The 23,324-nt window shown below is 39.6% G+C and overlaps 1 protein-coding gene across 2 annotated transcripts in view; it reads right to left on the reverse strand.

Moving 5' to 3' along the window:
* Positions 1-23,324, reverse strand: part of CACHD1 (cache domain containing 1) — a 112,071-nt gene that overhangs the window by 35,281 nt on the left and 53,466 nt on the right. The window contains exons 4-5 of one of the 2 annotated variants that reach the window (XM_049809415.1): positions 12,186-12,292; positions 1,664-1,790 (exon numbers count right to left, since the gene is read on the reverse strand). In XM_049809415.1, coding sequence (XP_049665372.1) covers positions 1,664-1,790; positions 12,186-12,292 — 234 coding nt within the window. Of the gene's footprint in view, positions 1-1,663; positions 1,791-3,982; positions 4,015-12,185; positions 12,293-23,324 lie in introns of those variants that run through there. The other variant, XM_049809416.1, reaches the window with a different exon arrangement.

A 23,324-nucleotide genomic window follows, 5' to 3' on the forward strand; every position in this document is an offset into this window, starting at 1 on the left:
AAAGGGTCTTCTCTTGTTGTCTGGAAAGCATTTCACACGGGTTGTGCTCCACAACCCCTTGGGCGTGCGCAGTTTTAAACCCCACGGCCAATCTGAGTTAACTCTGGTGAAGAGTCTTGGAGCTGCCATGTGTCTGTTTGTGCTAACATCAAAAAACATATTTTCAGCAAAGCAGTGCTCAGATCCAGTTCAATATTGTGAGAGATATGTGAAAGATTTCACAAGCTCTCATGCCAAGGTCTTAACCTGGAACAAATTAGGAAGATCTTCAGCAAGGAGGAAGGATTAAAAAAAAAAAAAAAAAAAAAAAAAAAAGACAACTCTCTCTCCTCTTTAATCCAGACCCAAAACTAGTTAGAGTCAAGTGTGAGTTTTGGTATCTAAAATTTATTATATCAGAGACAGCCACAAAAATCTTATTAAGAGTAAAGGAAATGCAGAAGACTTTAGACAAGGCACTGTAATAAACAACTGGCACAAATCAGTTCTTAATTGCAAAACAGCCTGCAGCTCTATACTGGTATTAATACCTAGAACTTAAATAGGGCCTTTGATCTTCAAAGCACTGAAGTATTAACTAATTAATCCATCCAAACTGCCCTCTGAAGTAAATATTAGCAAAAAGGTATCCCTTATTTAACCACGAAGAATGTGTGACCCAGACTAAGTGATCTGGATGAAATCACCAATGGTTTTAGTGTCACAATTCTGATCAAGACTAGGGTACCCCCAGCTCTCACATCTTCAGACCACACCTTTCCAAGACCACAGAAAACTTAATCAAGCCCAGACGCTTCATGCTTTGATGACACATAGAAGATAACATCTGTAAACATTTGATTGCTCACACCGACAGGTAACCAAAATACTTCATAATCTCTGTGCACTCAGCTACATGGAAACATACCTGGATGTGCTGATACTTCCTCCGCATGGATTGATTAACTGGTACAATTAGCCAATGTGTGACCAGAGATACTAAAGCCACTGTACTTTCTGAGAAGATTCCACCCTTGAGTCATTATCAGTCCGACAGCACTGACAGCAAAAGCTAGGGAAAAACTAAGTGCACCACAAATGCTTTGCCTCATGCCTACAGAATAGAAATATTCCCCTGTGCAGGAAAACCCTGTCACCATTTGAACATTTTTTCTACAGTTTTTTTAGTAGAAAAAGAAAGCAGCACTATTGCTGCTTCCCTACTATCCACGATGTACCACCTGAACCTTGGGTGGAGACTGGAAAAATGCTCCTCCCTATGCCCCTTCAAGTCTCTCATCCTTCCACACCCCTCTCCAAAGTGATGCACCTGCCAAACCAGTAGAATACCTGTTCACTACTTTATTAAGAGGGATCAAGTATGAGTCAAATATAAGTCAAATTTTGCCTATGGGCTGACCTGCAACTTACAAGTTACTGCTTTTTACAGCTTAGTTGATTTGGGAGAGGTGAGCAATCTGTATGTAATTTTATTTTACTTCAAAGTTTCTTAAAAGTGAAAACTGGTGCTTTAAAAAACAAACCTAAGAAAACCCAAGGGACTCCATTAAAAGTTACTCATGAATGTGTCATCTTGGCAAAGCATAACGCTGAAATGAAATCAGTGCTTGAGGAATTCAATTTTAGTGCCTTGCCCATTAAATCGTAAGGAGACAAAACATACCTGCTGCGGTGTTCATAGCTGCCTTTGCACCGGAACTTGTGGGCTGGGAAAACGGTGAAAATGCCTTCTTCTGAGCTGAAATACTGCCATTTAATTCCTGGGTTAGACTTCAGATTATCAGCAAGAACTAAAGGTTGGAGAGGAAACATGAAAAATCAAATAGAGTTACAAAGGGACATCAAACGTGGAGGTGTGTTTATTCAAGCTCTCTCTCTCCTATGTGCTTGGAAAAGAATAACCAGGGTCCCAACAGGAAATACAAGTAGCTCTATTTAAGGATTGATAGAGCTTCACATCTGACTTGCAAATAGTTAAAGTCTTTTGGAAACTTAACGCTGGATTTGAGATTTTAATATGTGATGACAATTCCTGAATCTCTGAAACTGGGTCCCAAGAAGCCAAGGCAGGAGCAAGGAAGGAAGAGATTAAGGCAATTATATATAATATGTATACATACGTACATACATTTACATGTAATGATAAATACGTTGTCCATAGAGTTTTCATAAAGAAAAAAACCCTAATGTTAAAAAAGTGTTCTTTATACTGAAATAACTCCAAAATATTAAATAGGTTTGCTGCTTACAGCTCTGTAACCCAATCTGTTAACATTACCTATTCTGACGTGTTTAAAAATGTCTACATGAACATTTAGCAAAAATAGTTTTACATGCAAATGTGGGTCACGGAAAAACTCACCATACAGGAATAGTTGAAAAGGTTCAAAAAACAGGAAGAGTCTTTCCTCTTTGTTCATCGTGGTCTCCTACTTGTGTAAGGGTAGATAGTTACAGCTCCCACTCTTGGGACTCAAGAGTTCTCCAAGTTTCTCATTATCTCTGTGCCATAATTAACAAGGGTGTGGGCCCCTCAAGTATTGCTTGTTAGGAGAAATAGCCACTTTTCAGGGAAAACACAGCATCTTCCCTCAAAGGGTTATGCAGTGGCCACACTCTCCAAGTGCCAGCTGGTGGGTGGTGGCTCCATGCTGGTTCCACCCATCCTCACTGTGAGCATCTCCATCACGTTCCCGTTTTCAAGATCATAAAACTCAGAAAGAATGATAATAACAGTTCTTAGCAGCTATATCACGACTTTCCTCCAAGTCTCTCAAACTCCTCTGTAGCAGGTGATTATTAGTTACTCATTGCATAGACAAAAAGTAAAGAACAAAGAAGGTAAATGACACGTTCCCAAGTTGTGTAGTCAAGCAGGAACTGAGCTCAGAATATAACCTTAGGGTACAGATCTCAAACCCTCCTGTAGTTTATAGGCCACATTCATTCTTTTTAAAACGTGCTTGCTTGCTTATTAAAATAATCTCTAAGGAAGCACTACTTAACACTAACAATAAAAGCAATTCAAAAGCTACAGCTTAGTGATACTAACAAAACTGACTACATCAGTAAAAACACAAAACACCACCAAACCCAACAACCAAATAAAGCAGCTACCCCAGGGCCGAGACCATCTGCGCTAATAACTTACAAAGATATTTAATACACCAAGCTAAACCAACAGAGTGTACAGATACAGTGGAAATCCTGAGCACTCACAAGCCCAGGTGGGAACAATGGTGTTTGAATCACCCGAAGCAGAGGCAGCATTGGGATTTCTGCCTTGTAGCACAATCAAAACGTCCTAGCTGCCACCCGGAGCATGCACCTCGACTGCTCTCCCTGCAAGCTTGGAGAGATGAAAGGATCGGCACTCATCCCATGCAATCACCAGCTTTGCCATGCCAGTGACATTAGGCAGCCGTAGGCTTGCCGAGTCCCTTAAAGCAAGAGCAAAAACACTCCCAGGAGAGAGGGAACAGAAAGTCATTAGTGTGGGAGGCACAAACCCTCTCATCACCATGGCAGTAACAGGATTATATTCCACTCGGGGCAAATAATCGTCTCTGCTTGCAGCAAGCTGAAAATAAAAACTTGAGTGTTTGAATTCTTTAGTTTTTACCTAAAAGTTAAAATGGATCATATCAGCTTAAAATGCATTAAAGAAAAAAAGAAGTATTTCCTTGCCATTTCTCCTTTCCCGTTCTTTGATTATAAAACTAGCCAGAACCGGCAGAGGGGAGCTCTGACTTACAGTGCCTCACCTTTTGCTGAGCATTTACATTCAGCATTTCCCTTAGGATTGACACTGAAAATAGGCTGGACAGTTTCATCTCCTGGATCTCATTCATTATCAAATATGCCAGTATTTGGGTTGGAAATCACTGCAGGGCACATTTCAAACCTTAGCCAGACATTCTACAACAAAATATCCACATAGAGTACAGTTTAAGTTTAACATCCTCAACAGTTTAGCACTTACTCAAGTTTCCCAGACTGGCTGCGGTCACAATGTTCTCTCCACATTCAGCTCAGCATAATTACCCTGTAAAAACCACTATCTTGGGGTTTTTTTCCCTCCTTTTTGCCACAGTTTTTTATATTTCCACAGTGCCTAAAAGTCCCAGTGGAAGTCCTGGTTGCACCCTGCTGGACTCTGTACAAAGATGCAGCTTTGCACAACTGTGGCTTTGAAGAATTTGGTGCTTCAATGGACTGAGGAAGAAACAAGAACAAGACATGAAATGGCTGATGAGGGTTTTCCCAGTGTGTTAATGACTGGGCCTGGAACCAGAACTACACTCTGCTCACACCTCTAACTTTCCAACCTTCCTCCAAAAAAATACCAATTCAACTCCAACAAAGATGCCAAAGCTTGTTCCTCTCTCTCCACTGTGCACAGGTAAAATCAGTCTGGTAATGCTTTTAGGAGCAGGAATCTGTTGTCTCATGAATTTTCATGCTTTCAAAGAAAGCACCCATGATCTTGCAATGAAATGTCGAACGACTTTTTGCTAATACTGTTTGTTTCAATCAAGTTCCCCCTAAATTTCTCTTAAGTCCTTGGTTTGTTTTTACACCTGATATGATACCAGTTTAGCAGTGCCATTTCTGATTCGTAAAAAGAGCAGGTTTCTTTGGTCATGAACGATGGTTTCTGTGTAGCAGGGACATAAAAAACCTGAAATTTTAACATTGCCAAATTTAGGTACCATGGAAAACTTAAGGCAAAAATCATTTTTAATTACAAACAAAATAAACCTAACCCACACAGAGTTTCTAGCTTTTATAGCTAGGACTACCAGAAATTCTTCTCCTCATCCCCCTCCAAAGCAGCCAGCCTCTTTTCCTCTCTGAAATCTTGTCTGGAAAAACCCAGATTAATTTCTGAACTCTTTGAAGGTTTGGCAGCCTGACCCTTCAGAGAACGTGTAGCACCAGTGCTCACAGCCCACACAAGCTCTCCTGCATGGGAGCACATTGAACGGCCACAGCTGTGGGAATCCAGGAAAGTATCTGATAACCCTTTATTAAGCTACAAAGAGAAACCTGGGGAAAAAAATCCTTTAAAAGTATCAAAACCTTTTAAGTAAAAAAAAAAAAACAACATTTTTTTTTTTTTTTAATTTTTTTAAAACAACACTGTCTTTCAGCAGTGTATGACAATCAAAATTATCCATTCTACTGCAATACAAAAAAACTTAGAAAAAGCTAATACAATTACACTTTGACATAAATAAGGTCACCAAAGTCCAGGCACACCACCACAGTGCAGCAGAGCGCTTGGGATGTGCAGGTTATTCCTGGTTTCCCTGATGTCCAGGTCCAGGTGCCAGAGAAGAACCTCACAGCTCTATCATGCAGTGGGCGTAATGCAGCAAGTTAGCAAATCACCCTTAAATTTTCTGGTTATTTATTTAGGTGCAGGCATGGAGTACCTACGTAAGAGTTCGTCATGTGCACTGAGTGCTTCTTTTGGACACAGCGGTTTTCAGTGAGACCACTACAGCTGAACTGCTGGTTCACATGATGGCACTGCCTTGCAGGCAGGGAGGGACAGGAGACTATCAAACATTTAAATACTTTTTATTCCTAGGCACCAGGATTTCATAGTTCTGGGGGGGAAGTATGGCAATTGTTTTGTTTTGTATAAAAAGGCTGAATTTCTGCTGTTTACGTTTTCGTTATGGGTTACAGAACTTGAAAAATATATTTTCAAATCAGATATGTGAACACTCAGTTAAAGCCTGGATGAAATAACTTGTCCAGATTAATTTCACCAACAGCATTAAAATAAAGGAGTTTATACTTAAAAGGGGGGGTGGTGGTTAATCATTGCTGTATTAAAGATAAACTTCTCACTCCCACAAGGCCATGATTTCTATTCATTTCCCCACGAGAGTATCTGGATTTAAAAGTGTTCATTTTCCCCATAAAACAATTGGTTTTGAACCTCAAACTCCTTACAGCCTTGGTGCCTCTCTCTGCCGTTCCTCCTTTTTACAAAGTTCTGCTCATGTTTTCCTTTCAGCTAGTATGTTAGTTCAATAATGCCTTCCCCAGAGACTATCAATTTTATCGAAAGTCTTTGCTTTTTTTTTTTTGCTTTTTTTTTCTTTTTTTTGTCCCTATGACCACAGTAGACAATCTCCCAGCAGATAAGCCATGGCTGAAAAATACTTACTTTTTCTCTTTAAGTGCATTTTTATTTTCCATCCACTAAAGCTGTAAGAATGCCCTGCAGATATTTCTTCGTCTCTTGGTCCCTGCCAGGACACTCAGCTCTTTTTCAGCCTAACCTCACTTACCCCAAAATGTCCACTCCCTCAGTTGCTTGCTGGTACTTTATTCCCACCTCCTCCTTCCAGCAAAGCCAGGCTCTGGACAGGTTACCCAATCAAAAGACCCCAACAAAAAACCTACTGTAAGACCAGTTGCCTGCGTAGCCTATAGCTAAAGGCTAAATCTGTCAAAATTACACCCTTGGCAGCACCGGCAGAAATGTGTGCAGGACTTCTCACTGGTACTTGCTTCCTAGGCTCCATATGCTTGACCTGTGGTTCCCATTTTAACTCAAAAAGTAATTTACTTTTTTTTCAATTTCTGGTTTGGTTCAAGTGATTTTGCAAGTATAAGAAGATACCCATCTCCCTGTTCTAACACAAATTACAAAGTATTTTATATTACTGGGACATGTAATGATTTTGCTTTTCTAAAGTGAGCATCGCCACTAAATAAAGACCCCGCCTTTATATCACACTACTTGGAGGAAGCCAAGTGTCCAAGTCTTATAAACACAGAAATCTTAGTGGCATCTCTTAATTTCAGACACAGACTGGAGATATAAATGGCCAGCTGGGAGCTGCCCATAAGCTGGCATTGCCAGGTCACTCTGAAACCTCTGTCCCCTCCACTTAAAATGTAGCACTATCTGACCCCAAATTCTGCTGCAGACAGAAAAAGTTGGAAAGTATTAACACCAGAGTATTTGAAATGATCATTCTCTCTAATTATAAATATCTCACAAGGCAAGAAGGACTTTTAGAAAGAAAGCCCTATGTGATAGTTTATAAAACTTCAAAGGGAATCCGATATGATAACACTTAGCACTTCTAGATACCACTTTACATCTTCAAAGCATAGTCAAATCATTAACTAATTAATCTTCAAAGAGCGGCACAAACAGTCAGTGAAAAAAAAAAGAACTAGTGAACATAATTGCTCATTATAAAAGAGTTTCTTACAGTCCTCTGTTTTAGCATTTATTGAGCTGTAGACCTCACAGTTCTCACCCCGCAAAAAGAGAAAAGTTGAATTTTCTGTGCAACACACATACTGCAGTTCTTCTCTGACAAGTACCTCTATTAAAAATAATCATCATGAAGATACTTTAGTGTTCCCCAGAAACAACAGCAGAAAGCGAATGTGTTTATTTTACAAGTAAAGACATTCTCTAACTCTCTAGACGTACAAATCTGACCCAGGATTTTCTGAGTCAAACTCTATTCTGGCTCACACGTTTTCAACAGAAATAAAAGGTTCTGCAGCTTGAACCCAATTAAAATTCTGCTGATGGCATGAGCCAGGATGGAGCTCAGCTCACTCCTTGGGAGCTCCTTTGACTCTGAAGGGGAAAGAAGTAAAAAAAACCTTTCACATTTTAAGGAATGAGCCCAGCTTCCTTGATTCAAGGCGTTTGGAATGGGGCTATTAACTCTTCTGCTCAAATACCTTCCAACTATTTTAATTCACCCAAACTATCAAAGTATAGCAATATAAGGAACATGACCAAGGCACTCCACATTTTAAATTAGCAACACCTCGAATAAGGCACAGACAAAATTTATTAACAAACTTGGTACCATCTATGCATATTGCGGAGGAAGAGCACTCTGCTAAAGTTGCCTGACTTGAAACAGACATTTTGGCGCTTTGAAGGATGAGAAGAAAGATTTACTGGTTCCTTGTTTATTCAAAAAGAAAAAATCCCGAAGGAATCTGATAACATAATGCACTGGCTCTAGATAAGATTTTGTCGTCTAATAAATAAAGGACTATTCATACCAGTGAGGACAGATCTCTTAATCTAACTAACTGAAGCCTGTGATTCCATCTGAAGAACAGAGGCTCTCTCCTTATCTATTTTGTAGTAATGGCTAAAAGTAATCCAAATGGAAAACTCAAGCCAAGATAAAACAAAACCTTTTCAAGGCATTAAAAGAAAAAAAAAAAAGTCTCCTAGTATCAAGAAGAAAAGTGGCAAAAGCATTATTTTTTAAGGGCTGAGAAAAGAGGAGTACATCTATTTCTTCTTCCTCCCTTCCCCAAGATTAATGTTTATTTTCTCTTTATATTACAAAAGTCCAACAGAACACTGCAAAAACTAGTTCTTTATTTTTGAAAGTTTCATGAGCTACACTTACCCTTCTTAACACAATATTCAGACCAGAAGCTGAGATGGTTGTCTGCACCAAGGGCTCTCCCAGGCTCTGCTCCCGTGGCTTGCCCGGAGTCTGCGGTGCAAATTCCATTCCCTTCCAACACCTACAACTTCACCACTCTGATCCCACTTTCTTACACTGTGCACAGAGCAGGCCAAGATTAACATTTAAAGAATTGAGACGAGGCTGAACAGAGCAGAGTTTAAATTTGGTTTGCTGACAGCTTTTTATAGGCTGGATTATTTAAGTTGCAAAACTCATGCGGGAAAAGTGAGATACTCATGGGATTTTTTTTTTTATTTTATTTTTTTTTTTACATTAAGAATGAAACGATCAACCCAATCGGGAAGACAACCTGGTTGATGGACAGGCCAGGCTGGTTTTGGAAACTGTGGGCAAACTAGAGAAGCGTACAGGAGCTCCTGCTTCTGGGCTGGAGGAGCAGAGGGCTGTCAAACCCTTTCCCTAGGAGACCGACACGCTTGGGGTCCTCCCCAACACACTGCATCCAGTGGGAAAGACAGTATGACATGATTTTTGGGAAGCCATGGCTTCCCATCTTGCCTCTATGTCTAAACTAACAAAGCAAGGCAGGAGAGAAAAAACACGATCAAAATACCCAGATGTACCAACAACTCTCAGGCTTTTCAGACCAGGAAAATAATTCAGGCTGAGGTAGAGTCTGAATCCAAAATGCAACAGGTATTCCTCACTAGCTCTACATGAGGACACTTACAAGAGAAGTAAGAAAAATATGAGATTAGAGGAATTTTTTTTTGTTTGATCTTTAAACTACAACCACCTTTGAAAGAGGATAGAGTAATGAATACACACATGTAGATTTATTGAGATACAGCTCCTGTGCAGACAAAGTGCTCTCTCCTAAATGTATCCTCTAAGGTAAGCACTTTCACAGAACTAGGTCACTGCAGAAATAATAATTAAGAGTTTTGAGAGACACTAAGTAAGTACTTTTAAAAACCATTTCTAACCTGACAGCCATCTTCACAACTGTAAGGATGTTGGTGCACTGACAGCACTCTGTCCTTCTGATCAAAACTGCTTCTCAATCTGTTTATATCCCCAGCCTGCCTCAAGCCAGCTATTGTCTTAGACCATGAATTCCTTTAGGCAGACACTGCTTTTTTGGCACAACAGGTCATGGCCCATGACTACATAAGCGCTACAGATACCACCAACACAATACCCTCCACCCACAAAACAAACACCCAGCCTCTTGCCCCTAAGCCTTCCCACATTCAGTTTATTCCAAAGCCCAAATACTTCTGCAGTGATACAAGGACACTGCTTTGCATGTGGGCAATGTCCAGCTCCGCACCAGCATTATTCCACATATTATTCTACTATTCTACATTGGAACAGGCTGCCCAGGGAAGTGGTGGAGTCACCATCCCTGGAGGTGTTCAAAAAACATGTAGATGCGGCACTTCAGGACGTGGTTTAGTGGGCATGGTGGTAGTGGGTTGATGGTTGGACTCAATGATCTTAAAGGTCTTTTCCAACCTAAATGATTCTATGATTCTGCTCGACCCTTCTGGCAGCAACCTTTCCCTGAAGCCACACCAGTCTCTTGTTCTGTGCCCGGGGTGGTGGAGCTCACGTGGTTTAGATGTTCTCAGCTGAGGACCAGGGAAGGGAAAGTGGGAACTGTCATCTCACAGACTTTTGAACACCTTCACACAAGGAAGCAAGGACTAAGGGTATACCTTGTAGCTCGCCTACAGAAAACTTCTTATTTCACTAGGGGTGTACCAAGTATCAACTTTTGTTTCTCAGATAAACCTGTTTCCACCTCATTTTTCTGCATCAATCCATTCTTTCCATTCCATTTCTCTCTTACAGGCATTTTCTCAGTAATAAAAAAACTTCCCCCAAAGGCTGTGTGTTCTGAGAGCTGCTAACAGGAAAGCCAGAGGAGTCTGCTGTCAATAAATCCTGAAGCACGTCCCTGTTCTTGCTATCACTCAATTCCCTCTTCTCTTCTGTTGCCCTTCTCTGCCAATGCCATTTTTGAAGCTACTCCTTTCATCAGGAAGCTTTCAAGCCTGAGGCAAGGGAAGAGGAGGCACTCAAGTCTTACTGTTGAGCCAAGACAGCAAGATGCTTGAACATGCACTCTGTTTCTGTGAGAATTCAAACCAGAAATTTAAAAAATGTTTAAGGGAAACTATAGTTTATTTGTTTTCCACCACTCAAGAAGAAGGAATATTTCGTTAATACTTTTTTTTACACCCATCTCCTGCAGTAGAAAAAGAATGTGGTTTTTTTACTTAAATAAAAAACATTGATCCATTCAATGTTTTGCTTTTATAACAGTGCCTGAAAACTTGCTTTCAAAAATTATTTTGATTAATGAACAACTGCATGTGATTTTATACATTATTTTAATAAGTTGTTTGCTTATTTGGTTGGGTTTATTTTAATAAAGAGAGAGCCTACAAGTAAAATAAAAAAGCCCAGTGAATCATAGTAAGTGAACAAAGACTACCTACCTTTAGGATGGAAAACAATACACAAATTACAGTGATGAGACGTATGTCAGGAAATTATCTTATCTGGGCAGCACCTGCATCCAAGACGTGGTATACAGTGGATGGGATGGAAAGGAACCTACGGGGACTGTTCGTTTTGCTTTTGGTTTTTACTTTTTCTTTTTAAATTTCATTAGAAATCCAGAAAGCAAAGCTATAAGAAGGCACACAGTAAGAGAGGCTAGAGAGAAATTTGGAGTTCTTTCATCCTATTTGTTGCAAGATACACAAATGCTCTGTGCATGGTGAGGGTGGAATAGTGGGTCTGCCACTTCATCAGTCACATTAAAAAAATAGATCAGTATTTTATTCTGAAAAACCACATGAAAATTAAAATTAAAAAAAAATGTATTCTCTCAAGTCTGCATTACTTGTCAAAAAAAAAAAATAAAAATCAACAAACAAAAAACGCCAGAACTTGTGCTAAATGAAATCCACAACCAAAGTCTATAGTGTTCTCTAATTTACAACACTAAGGCATCATAAAAAGTGTAAAAGTAAGATGGATCAGCTGGACAAAACTGTGACTAAAAAAACCTGAAAGCCATGTATTAATTCAAGTTGCCTAGGATGAAAAAAAGAAAACCTTGCTGCACTGGAGGACCAAAAGCTGAATTTTTCAGGGCTAAGTCATATGTATTTTGGTTCTAAGCATATTTCTAGCTCTTTAAACATATCAAGGAAATGCACTGACTGTCAAGATAGAAATGCCCTGACAAGACAAAGAAAGGAAATATTTAGGATGTCCTTATATTTTGTAGGTTTTGCATATCGCTGCAAACACAGCCTCACATTAGCTGAACTCAGCTAAGAAGATCAGAGAAACTTCTTTGCATGGTCCCTTTAGCAGCTGACACTACTGATGCCAGAGCAGACAGGCCTAGGAAGGAAAGTGCCTTGGAAAAAAAAGAATTAAAAGTGCATAAACCACAACAAAATTATCCACGGTAGGCTGGAATAAAATCTTCATGACATTTTTATAAAGTACTTAAGACTAAGGACATTACTTTAGGTATCATCTTTCAATCATGAAATCTCAAATTAAGAGCAGTGTGACAGTTTCAAGGAGAAATAAAAGCTTGTTGCTATGACAATCAACGCTAATTCTCTATGCCAAGGAAATGTTAAAAGTCTAATGGAAAAAAACCCCAACCTATAACAGAAGGAAAAAAAAACAAATTATATTACTTACCAGAATTTAAGTCACGTCCAGGATTGAAGGCTCTGCTGTTGACAGTGGTAGACAGTCTATCACAGCTAATAGTTCTAGAAACGTTAGTGTTAAAATTTCCATCAAATCTGAAATGACAACAACAGGATTACCCATTTAACATCACCTATTAAACCTACACAGCATTTACAATGGAAACACATATTTTTGAAATTTCAGTGAAAAGTAATTATTCTGGAAACTCTAACATGATACATATTTTAAGGGTCCAGGAAAAATTGTGAAACCCAGAACTAGGAGGGATACACTCCTCACGGCTGGATGATTGCATCTGCTCTCTACAATGATATGTTGCATTTTCCTCCACAGTATATCTTGAAAGAGGATCATAAGAGATAAAATATATTTGTAATTCTAATGCAAAAAGTATTCTAGCACATAGTTCTATTGACAATGAAATATAATTAAACCAATGCCTTAACAAAATTTAAATAAAAAGTGTTTTAAGGGGTTATAAATAACTGTAAACATTTCTGAAGCTTTCAAGGACTTAAATAGTTTTGTATCATTTACATAGGCCAATTTTATTTGTTAACATTTTTGTGACCTTGAACATTTTGATGACATTTGACTTACGGTGTGACTATTCTGGTACTTCAAAAAACTGTTTACTTCCTATCAAAGAATTTTTGTATCATTAACCTATTTCTAAGGAATTACAACAAGCAAGGTCTGCGTAACATCCCATTCTGGACTAAGAGCCTTAACTAGCCTTTCTGGCATGAAAGCTGCTGGGAAACAAGTCTTGGACAGAAACTGGACAGAGTAGGAGTTTGTTCAATACTGTCAAGACTAAAACAGCAAATTACACAAAAACCAGCTATATCAAAAGATACTGACCAACTTACTTAATATTAATGGCACATCAATCACTGGCATACATCTATATACCACTCACCCAGTGCCATTCTAATGCTTCTCATTTAGCTCAATGCACATTATATTTGTGCTTAAGGTGCTTTACTTAGTTGCTTATTGTCAACTGCACTTAACTGCTTAAACTGACATTACGTTTTTTCATATGCACACATATATGTACACATACCAACACACCCACATACATATGCTATCATATAGAGGAGGCCCAAAATATTGTGAGCAAAAGTGGTATGAAAAACAAGCACTGTTCTTCTGGCTGAAAATTTTAATTAAGAAACTGAAATCCAGTAAGTTACAACTACTTCAGCAAATATGGTGCTCAGTAAGAATGGAAGGACGCTGATTTTCCGATTTTGTCCTTACAGAGTACTTGCCGTTCATAGACACAGACAATAAAACAATGCACTTCTAAATCATCCCCTTAAAACAACAATTAGCAGGAACAAAAACCACAGACAGATGGAACTGGTTATTACAAGGAAATTTCAAGTTATGACCACAGAGAGCAAGTCTTTTTAAGCAAACTAAAACTCTCCTAATCCAATATATTTTCCTTCAGCCTAATCCAAAATAATTTCATTCTACAGGGATGTAGCTGCAGCAGCCCACACTCAGCCAGATGCTGGATTTGCTGAGAGCCTCCATCTCTCAATTTATGGGGTCTTCGCACGCCTGACATAGAAGAACTTTTTATGACTTAGAAGTGAAAACTAACTAAGAAAAAGAAAAATATGTGTTAGTAGGCTTAAGATCGTCACCCCTGTAGGTGACTGGATCTACTTTCAGACATTTTAGCACTACAAACCCAGACAAATGCTCATGAGGAGAGCGCTGGAGCTCACTGTGAACAGTACTGCTGTTACACACACAGGCCATGAGTTTGCCTTTTGTTCATAATTCATGCCAGCATAACCATATTTAATGTCGGGCTGATTTTTTTTTTTTTTGCTTAAAGCAGAGGTTTAACTTCTGTTATGAGTGAAGAGTACAGCATTGCCTTCACAAGCTTAGAAATTTGCCCTTCAAGTATAGAAATAATTTCCCAAGAACTTACTATTAAATTCCTTAACGATTTTCTGAATTACAAATAAGTAAAATATTATTTTATGCAAATGCATTACAAAACCTCAGACACTGACTTCTTTGGTCTTATGATTCTTGTAGAGTCACAAGAAGTCTCATTTTACATAGCTAGAGCTCATCAGACTAGAGGCTCTATTTGAAGAAGCTCTAATGAAACTGAATTTCTGAATATGCAAAAAGTGATCATTATTGACTACTAACTGCTTGATTTTAGTATCTTCACTGCCACATAGAAATATCAATAAAAACAATGCCTCCTTAAACTGGCATGCTTTAAAACTAGTTTCATCTATATCCATAAACACTACCTGCATCTTAAACTGTGTTATTCTTTAAGGGGATGAGACTACGACTGAACAGGTAGAGTTACTGAGGCAGCAACATTTTTTGATCTCTTCTCAAACCTAGACTTAAGGGGGGGGAGGGAAGCGTCACATATATTTGGAAATAATTGACTGCCCTCCATACACTTCAAAGATTATGTAGAACGAATACAGTTTAAACATACCTCTATCAATTTTGGCCAATATTTTTTATATACATATATAAATACTGGGACAAAAAAAAGTATATTTTTAAGTTGCAAACCTTCTACTATATAGACACAAATGTAGATGGAGAGTGCAAGTTTTTGCATCAGGGAGTCCCAGCGCAGACTGTACCCAAATTCTCTCTCTCATCTCTACAAGTATTTTACATACCTCAGTCTTTTGACATAGTCGGGTTACCGTACATAAACACAAATGTTTAACTCCACTTGCCCTCCTCCATCCCCACCTAACACACGCAATTATGAACTTGCTTTTCACTGAAGAAACATCTTTAATTGTGGCAGCTGCTCAACACATCAAAACCACTCAGCGATGAGCAAAGTGAATAATGCCATATACAGCGGGAACAAGAACAGGCAGCTAAATTCCTTGCTCTACAAAAAGTACTGTGGGTTCCTTATTGGACACAGATGTTCAGTGCTTTTGGTATTTTATCCAAAACAGCATAATCAACAGCACTCCATCGGGCGCTGGTGTTTTGATTCAGGACTCAGATAAGGGCAAAGAGCTTTTCATGATCTTCTGCATTATCCTCGCTCTTCACAGCAAGGAAGAGAGAGAGAAAAATGGATGGACAGACAGACAGAAAGGTCTCCTGTCCTCTTGATCAGACCCCACCACCACCACCAAGTTGCAAGATCAGGAAGGGACACTATGTCCGACACTGAAAGCAGCCACACCGTGACAGCGTGGAGCTCTGCATGGGCTCATCCACTCTGCCGGGAGACGCTTGTCGAAATTATTTGGCAGCCTGCTCTCTGAAAACTCCCCAAAGTCCTCTCCATCGAGGAAAAGACTTGACATTTCACACAAACGTAGTTCTCTGATCAAGGCTGTGGCTTTTCCTATCCCCATTAAAACATAACCACTTCAAAAAATTACAGCTCCTACCAAGCAAGGAAAAATGTTGTTGATTTTTTGTTGGCTAAAGAATCTCAAGATTAAGATTGACTGATGAAGGATGGGTTTCACAAAAACCATGTTTATCTTTGGGCAAAACCAGATGGAGAAGAGCGAGAGACTGCAAATTAAACATCTCCATGCTAAAGAAATATTTCCAAGCAATACTAAAGAACAAACTCTTCGGGAAAAATAATGACTTTTCAGGATGTTAGCTAATTGTCCCAGTGCTCCCATCAAAATCTATTAGCAATGGCAACAGGATACCTTGTTAGCAGCTAATATTATTCATGTCTCAGAACACAGGCAGTAAATGCTGGGGTTTAATTCAAAATCATCTGGAATCTTCCTCTGCTCTGATTTTATTTTATTTTATGCCAACAGTCACCGCTCACACTCACTCAAAGTGATATGCACATCCTGACATGCAGTTCTCACGCTACCCAAACTACTCACTTTAAACTACCTGACAGAGAAGTTGTATGTATCTTGATTCAAAATGTTGAGTGTATTGCCACATCACTTCTTCGTACTCACAAAGCTGCCAAACTGAACTTCAGGAGTCTCAGTCATGATAGATATTAAGATGGGGTTTCAAGCAGATGAACACCAGGTCCAATTCTGGCATGCCTTCTAGGAAGGCAAAAATGAAGTTATCACCCTCAACTGCCTCGCCACGGGTGCTCCTGCAGCCCCAAACCCATTGCCACGGGCCAAGGGGATCAGTGTTTCAGCTATAAACACCCTAATTACGTTGTACTTTTTATTGGAGCATGTCAAAGCACCATAATGCAAAAATCAACAAAGTCCCTCAGCTTTTCTCAGTGAGTAAGTATTATGTTACCCATCAGGAAAATGAAGATATGGATGCCTAAATAATCTGCAGCAGAGCTGGAAAAGGAAAGCCGAAAATTACTGCAGCCCAGCCCACCCCTCCCTTCTCTTCCTACAGCACACAAATAGCAAAAAGAGAATACAGTTAATGGGAAAATTATATAAATAAAAATGCAGAAGAAGGATTGTTTTAAACCCCATAAATTAAAGACCAGCCCTCAGAGGGACCTGGGATCCTAAAGCAAGGACTGCTCCAGACTGAGCTATGTGGGATATCTACTTCAAATCTCTTTCCAGGTGCAGTTTGCCTTAAAACTAACTTTTTTGCACCTTGCAATGGACTATATTTTTAAAGCATGACTGGTTCCACGATACAAGGATCTTGAGAAGAGACCAGCTCCCATTGCAAATGTACGTTCTCAGAAAACCAAGACCAGAAACTGGGCAAAGTCAGTACTGTGGCAAATTTACATTGCAATATTTGTGATCATTTTAATTACACTGGAGAATTTTCCACGTGCTTCTTTTGGGTGCCTCTAAGTCACCTCAATTAAGAATGTGCTATTAACCTATTTGCCAATCTTCACCATTAAAGCAACAATTAAAACTAAAGCCTCAACACTGCCATGTGGCATGTACAGTAAATGCTTATATTCTTGGCTATAACTATTGGTTTTACCTTTCCTACAACATATTTATACCTTGCACATTTTCCGTACAAGTTTCAAACCATACAAATCTCCTCATCACTTGCTTCGGAAGAAGTTAAAAAAACAAAAACTTGAAAATTTTAAGATTTGCAGACAAGCATTGATCACCACCCTTTCTCTGCACAAAGCAGACTTCATTTTTACCAGTGTATCCCACTTTTGCCAGCAGCAAGGCTAAGAGGCAGACAATAACAGTGATTGATGGCTGACTGAGGTCTCCTCTGAGATTTGGCCCAAAATGTTCTAAGTGGTAACACCACAGCCAACACACACTTAGGAATTCCTCCAAAATCCTTACCAGAAAAACGCAACAAACCCTGTATTTAGATGTAATTAGTTTTTGTACTTACTGAAACAAGAGCAAAAGTCATTGGCTGAAATTCAGGTTCAAGACAGGCCCACTCACCCCATCCCCCTTTCCCTGCCTCTCTCTAAAAAGCCCTTCCTTCTGGATTCACTTTAATGAACAACCGATCGAAACTGCATCCCGAGGGAGCAAACAGAGCTGCGACTCCCACTTTGATCTCTTCCCCATGGAAAAATGCGCTCCCTGCCTAGCTTGCAAGATGTTCATTTGATTGACATTTGCTCTGATGTGCAAACTGCTTTGAACTTCAGACATTAAATTCCCATCAGGCTGCACTCATTTTTATTCTCCTTCAACAGGATTTACAAGCAGGAGATCAGCAAGTGTAGAAGATAAAATAAATTTGCAGAAGCTTTGAATCTTACATCAAAACAGTGCTCAAGTGAGCTCCAATTGGATTTTGTTCAGCCTGAATTTACAGTGTAAATCAACCTCTTTTGTACAGTTTCAGTTTAGGGAAAAATGAGGGAGCTGCGTATAAAAATGACACTTGAGCAGCTATTGAGGGGTTCGCATTGTTTTTAAGACTCATTTCTTTCCCTCCCTTTCCGTTCATATAAATTTTAAGCTGATTTTAGTATGCAAATGAAATTACGTAAGTTCATTGAAAATTCAGCATTTCCTTTGAAATTCACAATGAGGCATGCTTTCTGGATTGTAAGGCAAGATTATAACTCATCTTTTACATACTTAAATAAATAATTAAATATATGGTTCCCACTGCATCTAAACAGTATGTTTGAAAACAATTTTTTAATTAATAAATTCAACAAGAGAAAGCTACTGATGATTCAGTTAACCAGTTTCTTCCGGCAAGGCATGTAAGTTGTTCCAATTATTTCAACTACTGCTTGAAAAAGTCAAAGTACACTTTCTTTACATCTGAGACCGAGTCTATTATTGGAAGGAGGACTGCAACCCAGTAACAAACTATTCCAAACCCCACTTTTTGATGAGGAACTCGGCCACATTTACAAAGTAAAAGCAGCGGTCCAAGAGAGCAATTTCCTAAATACCTGCTACAGTTTATGGACAAAACAAGGTCATGCCAAGACTAGCACTATGCACACTCCCTACGTTTTCTAGAAACCCACATGCATTACTGTAGCTCGATACTCTGCAAGTACAGCAAATACATCTTAAATTTAATTTAGAGTGGCCCACCCACTTCTCCTTTGGAAGTGCAGCTCTTCAGATATTGCAGCAACTGAAGGAACTGAATGGGATTCCCGTTATCTCCCACTTAACTGCTCCAGAGAGGAAAGATAAACACAAAAAGAGCTGCGATAAAATTGAACTGCATTAGCAAATATTTAACCATCTGTTTAAAAATGACAAAAACAGACCACTTCTGAAGGCGGTATCACAGTCAGGGAGTAAATGATTTCCAAAAACAGGTTTGTAAACTCACTTATTCAAACAGCTCTATTAATATTTGTAATGCAACACTGCCAAGTAGTATGTTTCACCAACAAATATTTCCCCATTCCATTTCCTTTCACAAATTTAGATAAATGCATTCCCTAAACTCTTATCAGCATAGTTAAATAAAGAACAAAAATAAGATTTCTAGCCGCCTTGAAACATGTATGCTAGCAGCAGAAGCAAGAGCATTAATGAATGGGAATGTGCCTCTAAACGTACATTTTTTGGAGACCTGTGACAACTTTCCATACAAAACAGCACTTAAATTTATTTCTGTCCTCCAGGGTAGAGGCAAAAAGAAAGGGGGATGTTTCCACCAGCACACGTGTATATTCACGTCCCGTCTGGAGGAGTAGTGTTATCGGGGGACCAGGGTCAGCCATGCCACCTCCCGCAGCAGCAAGGCACCATGCGGGGCAGCTTTCCAAAGCTGCGACTCTGCCCTTCTCTCCCTGCTCAGGTCCCAGTCACGGGCAACTCAAGGAAACTATTTCCTACCTTCTCTCACAGACACCTGAGGACATGAAATGCTGTAGCACATCAGAGCATGATAGGTCTTAAAACTGGGTAGGAGAGGAGGAGGAAGATCGAGACTGGGTTAGGGAGGATCTTTTTTGTCTCCCTTTAATCGTCTCTGGTTTTTTTGTTGGAAAAGCTGCACAGGCAGCTGCATGTTCCCTCACAAATGCAATCTGAGTAAGATTACCTTTTTTATGGAAGGTAATCTTACTGCAGATGTGCAGGCGTTTGCTGTGTTGAGAAAACTCCTGGAGTGCACTCTATGTCACCGATTCTGTGAAGTACATACCTGCAACTGCGTCTTCACGTGTACTTATCGTGCGAACATAACTTGAACTTAACTGGCAAAACTGGAACTATATAAAGGTACTTCTGAAAGTCTCTTACAAGAGCCAGCTAGCATCGATCACAGCTTCTCCTGAAAAAGGCATTTGTATACCAGATAGATGACGAATACTCAAACATTACACACAGACTTACTCTTTCTTTCTGTGCGGAAAGAGTTTGATTTTCTTTCATCTCCAAATATTCAGTATAAAACACCTGTTTGATCTACATGTTGCCATCCAGTCCAACACCATCTCTATGAGGAAAGCTGTTTCAGTCGTCATTCGCAAGTCAGACTACGCAGACCTGCAAAGTTACAGCCCCACGCAAAGCTAATGCTTCCAAACCTGCTTCCCCAAACTCATTTCTTAAGTCCCTATTTATACACTTTTCACGACTGACACGTATCCCGTAAGTTCCCACTGAAGGTGCAGGGAAGCTGCAGGTGTTCAGTACTTCTGATAAGTAAACAGTTCATTCTTTCTCCTACCCTCTTGCTGACACTGCTGTAGCCCCATCTGTAACCCATGCACATCAGGCCATTTCAGTTCCAAGACTTCCTAAAGACCTACCAAGGGCTTTCTCGGGAACGAAGCATCTCATGCATGACCAATAGGAGACACTGTCTTGTACGCATAGGTATTTATCCTCTTAAGAAGCAAGATACTTTAATTAAAACATTGTCCTGTAAATAACCACCCAATTGAATCATGATAGGGAATGTCTAGAGACAGCATGAAATCTGTTTCTCATGGCAGCTTCAGCAGCCTTTATTAGTGAGGCAACACAAAGCCTTCTTTTTCCAGCAGGGATTTCGTCAAGGATTAGAAGATGCATGTCACTTGGCATCCATTTTCCTTATCTCCCATCAGTTTATCCATCTGTTTTGCTAAAAGCTTGGAGCCCTTTATCCATATTAACTCTGGCTGGCTGGAGCAACGCCTCTTCTCAGCTGCTGTGGACCCTTCCCCAATGCGGCACACAGACCTGCAAAAAGGAGCAAGTCTCCAGGCTCTGACCCCATGGGCACAAATATAGCCCAGATGGCAGGGCAGATACCAGATCTTCGTACCATCCGCTTCTGAGCTTGTCTGAAAGCTGTGCTTTCTGGTTGCTCTTCTCAACTGTTGTCTCTCCCTCCACCGCCATGATGGTTTTTCCATTCCAAAACCTTGATTAAGTAGAACTGAAAATGCAAACAGCTGTATCTTAAGAAAGGAGCAGCAAAAACTAAAGAAAAAACACATAGCACTGGCTCTGTTGCTCCAATTCAGCAGTCCAGCTCTACTTCGCAGTACTTGCATATACACTTAAGCGTATGATTAATTTCCATTTACACAAGCACATGTTTAAATGCTTTAGTAAACCAGATGAGCATAAGCATGCAATTAAATGTTTGTTGAATTAAGGCCTACGGAAAAATCCCTTGCCAAAACCAATGGCCACCAACTGCACTGCCTCATCAAGTTGTTTTTGCATATTCTAGTTCATTTATTTACACCACTTTCCAAAGCAAGGTAGTTCCATTTGCACAAACCTACCTTGGTGGGGAGAACAAATACATCGTTGCTAGTACTTACACTAGTTAGGCTAGTACATGTTGGGTACAATATAGCAACCGAAAGTACAGTCAGGCTGTTAGTTTTAATTCCAAACTAGTCACTATGAACTGGAACCAGAGTTGCATGGACACATACTCATTTGGGCTCTTCACTGTAAAAGCCAACACCACACAACAGCAAGAAAATAAAAATTGTTCTCTTTGTCATATCTCACTACTCAACTAAATAAGCGATTTAAACACCAGGTTCATTTTATATCCCCATTTGTGTTTTGCTAGTCCTATTTTGTATTATTTTTTTATAGTTACCAGGTGCAGTATTCTCACAGCTCATCTCAAGCAACATGGCAAATGGTCTTCTAAGCCAATGTTCAGATTTTCAAGATAAACACAAGCAAACACAAGGCCACACAGGGATAATTTTGTTAATGCTAACAACAAATATAAACTAAAGATACCAAGCCATTAAAAAAAAACCTGGGGGAGATCCTTTCTCTACACGACATTCATCATCTCTTTCCCACATAATTTTTCCAAAACCAACCCGAACTTGCTGCATTCCCAACGCAATGTCAGTGAGCTAGACAGCAATGTAAAAGGCTGATGGAAGGATCAAATGACAGCATGAAGTGCCTTCAGATTTTCAGATGTCACTGTGCATTTTGAGGCTGAATAGCATGCAATAAAGAGCCTTAAATATTGTGGGACAGGCCTTCAAATCTACCTTAAAAATATAGCCTGAAGATAACGTGCTTCTGACGCTGTTCTTGCGCCAAATGTTTACTCAAGCAAAGAGGCCGCATGACAAAACATCTCCCTACACCAAGAAAAAGAATACACAGAGTTAAGCAGTTGCAACAAATATTTCACAACCCTCCTGAAAGAAAAACCATAGCCCTAAGGACACACACATTTTCAAGGTACAATCCAAAGCAAAGTATCTCCTGAAAACAGCAAATAGCACAGACAAATCTATGTCATCTTCAATGTGACCTTTTTTATAGCAGCAGCTAATAAATGCTCTAAACCAAACTATTCTAATTATTGTTGCTCTAACACCAGCACTCTTCTGCCCAACACTAACGCATATCTTTTAAACCTCAAGGATAAGCTGTCACCAGCAATAGCACATCCAACTTAAATTCTCACAAGTGCAGGCCTCCTCGTAGCCAGAGCAAGTTAGCCCAAAAATTAATAATGGAAGAGTTCAAGTAAATCAGTAGCCTTCAAAAATATGATCACAATATCCAGATGGGAGATACTTGTGTCTGTGTTTCAAAAATAATTCTTAAATCCACATTCAAACACTCATATGTATGTTCCAGTTGTCCAAAATCCAACCATTAAGGTAGGTATCTTAACTTTTAGTATTTTCTGTCAAAAATCTCAGTTTATGTACCCCTTTGGACAAAACAAAAAAAACAAACAAACAAAAACCCCAAACTATTGGTGATTTCAGATACATCTGCCTGCAAAGACACTCACCCCACTGGCTGTTTTACTCCTTTGAACCAGGCCTAGAAGTGCCCAAGGGGGATCCTGATGAGCACGTAATCTCATTTCGATGGAAAGCTTCTGCTCAAAAAGAAAGTTATCTCATTCTGAGATTTTTATTAAAAATTAATCTCTTTTCTGGAGAGGCCGGGAGACAAGGACAGGTTTTGAAGTAGCTGATGCTCAACAGGAAAGCAGCGCTTGGTACCCTCCCGGCTTTTCAGGAACAACCACCTTATGCCCATGTGAACCATTTTACTTTCCCCTTTACCATAAGGCCCAGTAACACCACCTTGGATATCAACATTAGCTTTTTTTCCCCTGACATTTTAACCAAAACAGGGAATCTCCCAGAAAGGAGATGCTACAGAGAAGGAAAATGAAAGGAAGAGCAGCAGGCAGGAGAGGCAGAAGGGGGAGAAACAACAAATGAAATGATGGCAGAAGCAT

Source organism: Accipiter gentilis, chromosome 8, assembly GCF_929443795.1.
Source record: "Accipiter gentilis chromosome 8, bAccGen1.1, whole genome shotgun sequence".
NCBI lineage: Eukaryota > Metazoa > Chordata > Aves > Accipitriformes > Accipitridae > Astur > Astur gentilis.